The 9,747-nt window shown below is 52.8% G+C and overlaps 1 protein-coding gene across 4 annotated transcripts in view; it reads left to right on the forward strand.

Annotated features, from left to right (window-relative positions):
• Positions 1–9,738, forward strand: part of aopep (aminopeptidase O (putative)) — a 54,393-nt gene extending 44,655 nt beyond the window's left edge. For 2 of the 4 annotated variants that reach the window (XM_084690254.1, XM_084690253.1), the window contains exons 15-17: positions 2,885–2,971; positions 3,068–3,216; positions 9,306–9,424. In XM_084690254.1, coding sequence (XP_084546380.1) covers positions 2,885–2,971; positions 3,068–3,208 — 228 coding nt within the window. In that variant the 3' untranslated portion in view covers positions 3,209–3,216; positions 9,306–9,424. Of the gene's footprint in view, positions 1–2,827; positions 2,972–3,067; positions 3,217–9,305 lie in introns of those variants that run through there. The other 2 variants (XR_014742244.1, XM_084690255.1) reach the window with 2 other exon arrangements.
• The last annotated feature ends 9 nt before the right edge of the window (positions 9,739–9,747 follow it).

Raw genomic sequence — 9,747 nt, forward strand, 5'->3', positions numbered from 1 at the left:
GGAAGTCCTCGTGTCACAGGCGGCGTTGAGCAGCGATTTTGTCAAAGTAGCAAACATGTCCTGTCCTCTGTATTGCCTTGGAGCTCTTGTTATCCAGTGGGTTGTAATGGGCCTTCATTGATCTCCGAGGAGTGTGCTGTATCGAATCTAGGAGCTGGTGTTCCAGGAAGCCTCCTTAGTCTGGGTTGGCTGACAGGCCAGGAGAGATTCTCATCTGCAGGTTCCAGGAAAAGATCAGTGCTACCTAAAAATAACCAGGGCCATTACATAGTCTGCCCCCCACTCCCCCTCCCAGCCCCCCCAACACACACACACACATTCCCAGGGCAATGGTCCGGTCCTAATGTAGGTATTTTCAGAAACCCGTGTCCCTCCATTCACATGCCCTCATTTATTCACCCAGCCCCTCACCCTCCCCTCGCATTCCCCTGGATGGACGAGGGTTCTTTGTTTAGAGTTCTAACGTACAGCCTGAGCAGGGTATTCGCCACAGACCCCTCTTGTTTACTTCTGCTGGATGGAGTCGATGTCTCAGAGCTGGGTGTGTGTATCCATCGACGCTGATGAGGACCAGGTGCTGTGGTGTATGTATGTGTGTCTGCCTGTGAGCCTGTCGCGGTTTCAGATAGGGCTGTGTGCATGTGTGTGTGTGTGTGTGTGCGTTGTAGTGACTCGGCCTTGCGTCCCTTCATGTGGGTCTCGTGTGACGTGCGAGGCGCCGTCGAGTGGCGCGCCCGCGCGGTTGAAGGGCCGCCTGTCGGTCAAGCCCGGGGGGGTACGTTCGAAATCCCCCCCCCTTGAAATGCCTCGCGGGGGTTCATCAAGGGGAGTCACACCCCTGCACATCAAGCCGTGTGAAGCCTCCAAACTAGCCACTACCCGAGGAGAAGGAGGAGGAGGAGAGAAAAAGGAGAGATGAGCGCCGGAGGAGACGAGGAGGGAACGCGGAGCAGGGGGGAGGAGGGGGGGGGGGGGGAGCAGATGAAAGAGTGTTTAAGCGGAGACTCCAAGGGGAATCGGAGCCCTTAAAGAAAGATCACCGACTAAGTCCGCGCGTGGAGGAAGGAGACAAACGGGTGGAGCAAGGAAGGAAGGAGGGGAAAAATCCAGGCGAGGAGGAGAGGAGCCAGCTTAGACCGTAGGCCCCATGGTATGGCTTTGATGAGGCAGACTCCGAGTCAGCAGACCGGACTGCAGATCTGAACCAGGAGCGACGTGGTTCTCATGCGTTTCAGACGGTGGTCCGCCTGCTCCGCAGTTCGGACGTAACATTCGGACTGGTGTCGGACATTACTGGTGTTCACGTCATGTCTACTTGTGTGCTTCAATGTGTGTGTGTGTGTGTGTGCCCGCGCGTTCTGTAATGAATTGAGGAATGTGTGCGTGTCATTGCGTGCGTCTGTCGGGGGTGAGGGGCCCTGGGAGGGCAGCGGTGGGGGGGGGGGGGGGGGCAGGGGAGAGGGGGTGGGGCGACAGGAGGCAGCTGCTCCGCCCGGAGGCTCTCCCCAGGAATGTAACCCAGCTCATAGGACAGCTGCTGGGGCTTCGCGGCAGGGCAGGGCAGCCTGGAGGGCGCGCACACACGAGTGACCCCCACACACGCACTTGGTGCGCACACTGCACACGCATATCCACACACGCATATCTCGGCACGCATAGCCGCGCACACCTGGTGCAAACAAGTACTCGTGCCCAGCGTCCGAAGGGCCTACATTTGGAATGTTCTCAAACCCTCCTGTACTGTACCGCACAGGTGGGAACTTGTTCCTCTGGTTGACAGTGCACGTGTACACACATGTACACACACCCAGACTAACTACACGTGTTTATACACACACACACTGCACTTACACTATGCACAAACACGTGCACTGTATGTACGTCTGGAAATACACCTACTGTACTTACACATAACGTATACAGACATGCTCCTGTGCAGCAGAAGAGATGACAAGTACTTCTTGCTTTAGTTAAAAAAGACTAAACTGGCAGGTGTGTGCGCGTGTGCGTGTGTGTGTGTGTTAGAGGGTTATATTGTCTTTGTCAATACAAGAATTGGACTTTTGATCCGCGTGGAGGTTTCCTGAGTGGATAGAACGAAGCGAGATGAGCACCAGGAGAGGGGAAACAGGAACGGGGAGGAGGAACAGAATCGCCTGGGCACCCGAGAGATAATGAGACAAATGTCAGGAGAAGAGAGATGAAGAGAGAACAAGATGTGGACAGAGGAGAGAGCTGCGTGAGCTATACCTCCTGTAGGGGGAAACACACCTACACAGTTCCTGTTTGTTAACTACACGGCGGGTAGGAATCGGTCAAAGACGTAGGACGTTTACGTACTCGCAACTCTGGACCCCCCCACACACACACACACACACACCGCAGTCCATCAAAGACAGCCCCACTGCCAATCTCACTCAGAGGGTACTGTCTGTGTGGAAGCAAACAGGAAAAGGAGATTAAAACCCTGTCTGGCGCACCATCATAAAGACCAAGATGCTGGTGGCTGGTGCGCACCGTGTCTATCTGGCTTTGGTACTCTTATTAGATACACAAACACACACACACACACACACACAGAGGAGAACGATGAAGGATGGATGGGGCGAGGCATGGACAGAGACCGTCTTTGATCTTTTCGGTCACCACGGCGACAGAGCTCCTATTGATCCGCTGGGAGAAAGGCCAGGCATCATCTTACACACACGCACACATACTCGCATGCACGTACACACACACACACGCAAAGTCGCACGCGCTAAATCCGAGAGCTGGATTTTCGACTGATTGCGTTGTCCTTTGTAAACCATGTTCATTCTGATGTAAGCTCCCCGTCGCTGTCCTACTGGGGGTGACGTAACCCTCCCTGTGGCGTCTGCTGCAGGCCAGGCATCGCTGGTGTGAGCTGGTGGTCCAAAACAAACACACCCAGGCGTACGGAGACGTGGAGCACTTCCTCGTTCATGACCAGGTAACGCACGCACGCACACACAGGATACCTGACGACGTCTAGCATGTTTGTGAGAAATATCAGTAATGTGTGTGTGTGTGTGTGTATTGTCACCAGGCTATGGGTGTGTATCTGTACGGGGAGCTGATGGTGCACGAGGACGCACAGCAACAGAGCCTGGCCCGTCGCTGTCTCTCATTGGTCCAGGACGAGATGGACCAATCAGCGCGCAGAGTGGTGGAGGAGATGGTCCTGTAGCAACACAGGTACAAACGGGTTGTTTTCATGGGCTGCCCGCTTCCTACTTCATACACTTCCTTGGAACGTACCGAATGATTTAACTCCATCACGGCTGCTCCGTATTTGATCAACTCTCGATGGGCTGGGAGGGCAGAAGGGGGGTGGGGTGTGAATGAATCACTTCAGTATAGGATCAAATAGTATTTCCGTTTAGGCCTGGAAATGATACGGTCGTGTGTGAAAGAGAATGTTGACCAGCTACAGTATATGTGTGGTGTCCGTTTCCTGTATATCTATTTCAGGTGTGCTTAGCCTGGCCGTTGTTTTGTCTGTAAAAAGAGCCGTCGTTTTGGATCAAGATCACAGCAAGCTATTGTCCCTTCCGAGGCCATTTTGGACACCTATGCCACGCATTCCTCTCTCAGCCCGGTGTGCGTGTGCATGTGCGTAAGCTCAGAACGGGGCCTTTTCCGCCGTTTCTCAGGAGCGCCGTCAGGATGTGTTTGTCAAGGGAGGAATGCCTTCCTCAAATAAACGATAGGGGAGGGAGGGAGGGAGGGAGGGAGGGAGGGAGGGAGGGAGGGAGGGAGGGAGGGAGGGAGGGAGGGAGGGAGGGAGGGAGGGAGGGAGGGAGGGAGGGAGGGAGGGAGGGAGGGAGGGAGGGAGGGAGGGAGGGAGGGAGGGAGGGAGGGAGGGAGGGAGGGAGGGAGGGAGGGAGGGAGGGAGGGAGGGAATGAATGGGTTGGGAGAGTGACAGAGAGAGAGAGTGCGAGACTGAGAATGCGTCCATGAGCGTTTTTGACGAGGAGGCCCAAGAGACGGTTGTTACACTGCGGTTCACGCTATTTACTCTCAAATTCCTCCTTCACGTGTCAGTGAGTGTGCGTCCGCATGTGGTCCACAAGTGTGTATTATCTGTGACTGGGTGCGTGTGTCCGCGGGGAAGTGCGCACGTCTGAGACCGTGTGTGTGTGTCTCAGCCTTCTCATAACAGCCAGGGCTTTACTTGTTCCATCCGTCTGAACCCGGGGGTACAGGAGATTTACGACCGAGGCAGAGAGGAAGGCAGGGAGGACTGGGACCCCCTTTAAAGGGGGTCCATCTCTTCATGGCGGAGTCACGCACTCGCAGAAACACGCGGCTGTCTGAAGGGCAGGAAGGCCATTGTCGTCAGGGGGATCACAGCCTTGACTTTACTCTGCTGTTTGCAAAGTCTTGGCGAATGCTTTGTCACTGCACAACCACGCAGCGAAAACGCCGACACCAGCGTTGCCTTGCACAGTACTCTGTGGGATTCTGAAAGTCTTCCTTTCAAATACGATCTTCAACAACAAGAAATGCAATCATATTTTTTCCGGACAGCCTAACCTGCTGCTTCGTGTGTCCCTGTCGGTGTGCGACGACTTGTGTCTCTCTACACCTGTCCTCTGTTGGGTAGGGGGGGGGGGGGGGGGAGGGGGGAATGCTGGTTGCCAAGGCGCTGCTAAATACTTGTCCACATCAAGCAGAGTGAGTTTAGATCCCACCCACACACACACTCACTCACACACACACACACACCGCCCCCCTCAGGCTCCTACAGATAAACTCTTTATCAGAGCGTGACCGAGGCCTGCCTTTTATCCTCAAACACACACACACACACTCTCGTACGACAGCTTTATGTGTTTGTACCAGAAGAGAAAGGATTTTCAAGCGAGGGCTGTGTCTGCCCCATGCCTGATCAATCTTTTCAACCGAGGCCACGACACAAAACACACTCCCCCTCGCTTCACCCCACCGTCACACACACATACACAACACACACTTCCACAGCTGTCACACACACACACACACCTACGCACTCTTTCTAATCAAATACCACCGAATCCATTCAACCTTTGACAGTATTTGAATTCAGATAAACGTCCAATCAGCCAGTTGCTAATAAGTGTGCCTTAAGTGCGGAAGGCGTACCGTGAGAAAGATGGGAGGGCTGTAGGACTCTCCATAGCTCCTCCATGTCACCACTTACCTCTACACTCAGCCAGACGGACAGTCTGACAGCCTGAGAGAGTCAGTAAAGCAATCGAAAAAGCAGGGAAGATAACTCGTCTGTGTTTTTGAGAGTAGAAAGGAGTGGTTCTTCCTCTATCCCCCCCCCCCCCCCCCCCCCCGGTACATGCCTCTGGAATCCCTCCTGAACCTCCTAATGAGGGGCATATCGCTCGTGTAGCCAGGCGTAGCCAATGGGAGAGGAGGAGAAGGGAAACGAGGGAGAGTGGGAGAGAGGGTGAGGGGAGGAGAATGAAAAGAGGAGTATATCGTCTTTTGGGGTGAGGGAAGTCAGGAGAGAGAGAGACAGAGAGACAGAGAGAGAGAGAACATTCTGATCTTTCGTGCAGGAACCGACCCATGCTGAGTTCTGGTGTGCTGGGGGAAGTGGTAGGAGACTGGTGGTTGAGATAGGGATGGAGAGACAGTCAGAGAGAGCCAGAGAGGGAGGAAGGGAGAGAGGGAAAGAGAAAAACACACAGGTCTTTCATGTTGGGGCTGTGTGGGTTCCTGGCGTGCTGATTTGTGACTTGAGATAAAATCACATTGCCAGGGATTACCACCCAGCCCCCACCCAGCCGGCTGCCATGGCAACCAGGGGCACCCCCCCGCGCACCTGCCTGTCAAAGTGTAAAGTTGAAGAAGGCATGATGGCCAGAGAGAGAGGGGTGAGGGGAGAAGGTGAGGGAATGTGGAGAAGGAGGGGGGAGGGTTGGAAGAGGGTGTTTTGTTAGGACCCTATGTGTGTAGTGTGTGCTCTCGGTGTACGTGTGTGTGTGCGCACGTGTGTGTGCGCGTGTGTGGGGGGGGGGGGGGGGGGGTTGGGTGTGCGTCAATCGGACAGAAGTGAAGCGCAGGCTGAGTGCCCTGTCTCCAGCCAGGTGCAGAGCTTAGCTGATTGGTGAACAGTGATTGATCTCCTCTTTGTTCACAGTGGCTAAGTTCTGCTCCTGGGGAGGCCGTGACGGACAGAACAAGACAAAGAACGACCGAAGAGAGAGAGAGACCTCACCCAGGGTCAATCAAAGCCCCCCTGTACTGATTCGTAATGCTTACTGTTGTGCCATGGCCCAATGGGTCTGGGTGGGTGGGCGTGTTGTCAAGTATATTTTCTATATTTATATTGTGTCTCTGTCGTCGCTAACCTCTGCATACAGGGGCTGAGGTTGTGCTGCGAATCTGTGAGGCTCAGTGTGTGTGTGTGTGTGTGTGTTTGCCTCTCCCTGTCTCTTGCCGTCCGCAGAGAGACAGTCTCAGAGAATCAGAGCCGTCTTGCGTCACCTGGGAGTCTCCCAGTGGAATCACACTCTGAATCCTCCACAAAGTTTGACAATGGTACTAATGAGCCTAATGCCGTTCCGGTCTCCTGCTTCGTCTATTCCTCCTCCCTCCTCTCACCCTCTCTTATTCTTTTGAACATTTTTATCACGTTCCTTCTCCAAAAAAAAAAAAAAAAAAAAGAACATCTATTTTCTTTTCTTTTTACATCTACATATTGCATGTATGTAGGGTATGTGTGTCTGTCTGTCTGTCTGTCCATCCACCTGTGTCTGTCTTTGAGACAGAACTAATGAGAGCTGAGGGGAGACAGGATGTGGGGGATACCTCACCGCTGACAGGGTCTCTCTGAGCGCTGCCTGGGGCGATAGCCCCGCCCCCCATCATCCACCCACTCCCCCGACTCTTCATCACCACATTTCGCCTCGTCGTCATCCATCTTGTTTTGTCAGCAGGGACTGACTTGTGACTGTTTCGACGGTATGTCGCACCGCGCCTGCAAATAAGACCGTGTTTTCGGTCCCGCTTCAGCGCCACGCAGACAAGTTTGATCCCCCCCCCCCAACCCCCGCCGAGATGTGGTCGTCGTCGAGCATTGTGTTGTTCTTGCGAGGTCTTCCTGTTGTGAAGGAGTGTCTGCCTGCCCGCAGCGACCTCTCCTTGTCCGGAGTCTTGGTTTGGAACTGGACCGCTGTCTCTGCTGAGTCACGGTCCAACCTGTCTGGCCTGAGGGCGTTTGGAAGAGAAGCTCTTCCTCTCTCATCAGCGGGACGAAGACTGGATTAGGCTCTTACATCATTCGTGATGTCCATTACCTTTGTCCTTCTTAGGGATCTTCAAAATCCCCCCCCCCCCCCACCCCGACTCAAACTCGAAGATCGCAAAATAATCCATTCAACATGATTAGAATTAGGTCTATGATGAAAATACCTCAAATTGTACTATGTATTATTACTGTACAGAATATCATATTTCCGCACTAGAAGCTTTTTTTGTTGCACTTTTAGAAAGAATAAAAAACTATTTGATAGATTTGGGAGTGGTGTTAAATGACGTTCCGGTAGTTTGGTAGCTTGTTTTTTAACTGTTAAACTAGCATGCTGTTCACACCTATTTGGAGACAAACTGAATGCATCCATGGAGCTCATGGATGAAGCAGTTTTAGAGTCTAAAGCGGTATTATAAGCAGCCAAATGCGGCACACCGAAACAGATTGACTTTAATCGACGTCCATGTACTAAAAGCATGTTCAGTAAATAAATTACACGACTTAGTCTCTGTGCTACACCAAATTCGGCACCACGGTTCATTGCTCTGTAACCCTAACAGTAAACAAGGTATTAAAGAGAAACCCATGGATGCTATGTGATATTGTGCAGACGATGGCAGGCATATCCAATAGAATCTGCTATTTTGTCAAACAAGCATTGTGTTGAAGGGGCTAGGGGGACCTACAGGTTACATATCGTGTGTGTGGAGGTGGGATGTTCCTAAACATTCCAAACTCACAGGTGACGCGCACACACACAATGATGATCCTTTGAGGAGGGCGTGCGTCACTGTCCATAAGAGGGACGATTGGAGCTGAGGCAGAGCTTATCGCAGCTGTCGACGACAGGCGATCCCTAGCCGAGAGCTCTCGCGTTGTCGAGCCTAGGCTACAGCCCAGATCGAGACATTCGGTCGAAGGCCTTTGGGTGACACTTGACGGAATTCGACGTCGTGCTCGAGAGGGAAGTTCTGAGGCTGGCTGACAGTGGAGGTGCAGGCCGCTCTCCCCCTCAGACAAGATGGCGTCTAAGCGAGGACAGATGTGTGAATGAGAGACGAAGGCCATGTGGAGTCTGCCACTGAAGGACTATATTTAGAGGCCGTTAAATGAGTAATGACTATCAAAGGCCTGTAAGAGAGAGGAATTAGCATTGGAGGCCCCATTGAAAAGGTGATTTATTACAGTCGAATGGGGGGGAGATGGGCCCGTGCACTTCAAAGAGCAAAGCAACTTTGCCTAAAGATGGTGGGGGAGCAACTTTAATACCATACTACCCCCACACCTCACTCGTGAAGGTCACATTGTGTGTGTGTGTGTGTGGGGCACGGCAACATCTGGTTATTGCGGCTATGTCACTGCTTCCTCTGCAACATCCAGTTCCCCTTTCAGTTTGATAGTTCTCGGGCCGATATGAAACGATTGGAAGGAAAGTCAATGTTTTTCATGTCTTAGAGCTCCCACAAGGCTATAGTCCTCTGGGCTTTGTCCCAAATCAGAAATCTTCAGTATAGTCATGTCATGTCAAGCCATGGTCCCTCGTCAGGATGTTTCCTGGAGCAGGACTGAATGTCGGTGACCGTGGAGCGGAGACATGCGAGCGGGTCGGGGTGATCGTGGACCAGGACTTGGCCTCCTGTGCCTTCTGAGCTGATAACAGTACTACTACACCACTGGCTCAGTTCAGCAGGAACAGGAGTCCAGCCCACAAACACACTCTCTCCCTCCCTCTCTCTCCCTCTCTCCCACAAACGCACACATCATCATCCAGACCAGAGGCCAGCGTTGGCAAGGAGCCACCGGCCTTATTGTCCTGCTACTGCAGTCCCTGTGCGATGTTCATGTGCACCCGCTCTGGGTCAGACTGCGTGTGGCATGCTCCATTCACGCGTCTGACTGGGGTACGGTGGCCGTGTAGGCACATTTGGAAGTCAACGCCGTTTTTGAGGACTTTCTCCATCGAAATGTACCACACAGGCTGCATCAGAGCACAGCATCGAGGAGAGCTCAGATTTGTGTTGTTTTCCCCCACAGGGTTGGAAAGCCGACTTGGACGTTTCCGGAATGAAGCCTACGGACACCCGGGGGGTGGGGGGGGGGGGTGAGACCGTGATTCACCCACTTCCTCTCCTGACAGGAAGAAGAGACGAGTTTGCACACAGTAAAAACAGACGGTCCACTAGGAGTTAGTCTAACTGAGATTGAATTAAACGAGACATTTTTACCATCTGTGCTTCAGGATAAGTAGAGGTTACACCGGGATGCGTTCCAGCTGGCTAAATACTAACAGTAGTGTGTATCTGTCACCTTTCATTTCCCCCTGTGTGTATGTATTTAGTCTGTTAATCTAATGTTCAAGTTTACTCTGGAAACGCCTCTCAGGTCACTGTCGTTTTCATATATGACAAATGACCTCACCTGCCCTCCAATCCCAACAGTTCAGAAGAACATGAGCCCAGACTGTCTTCTGTCGTTT

This window comes from Hypomesus nipponensis, chromosome 24, assembly GCF_054491055.1.
Source record: "Hypomesus nipponensis isolate SF chromosome 24, ASM5449105v1, whole genome shotgun sequence".
Classification (NCBI taxonomy): Eukaryota; Metazoa; Chordata; class Actinopteri; order Osmeriformes; family Osmeridae; genus Hypomesus; species Hypomesus nipponensis.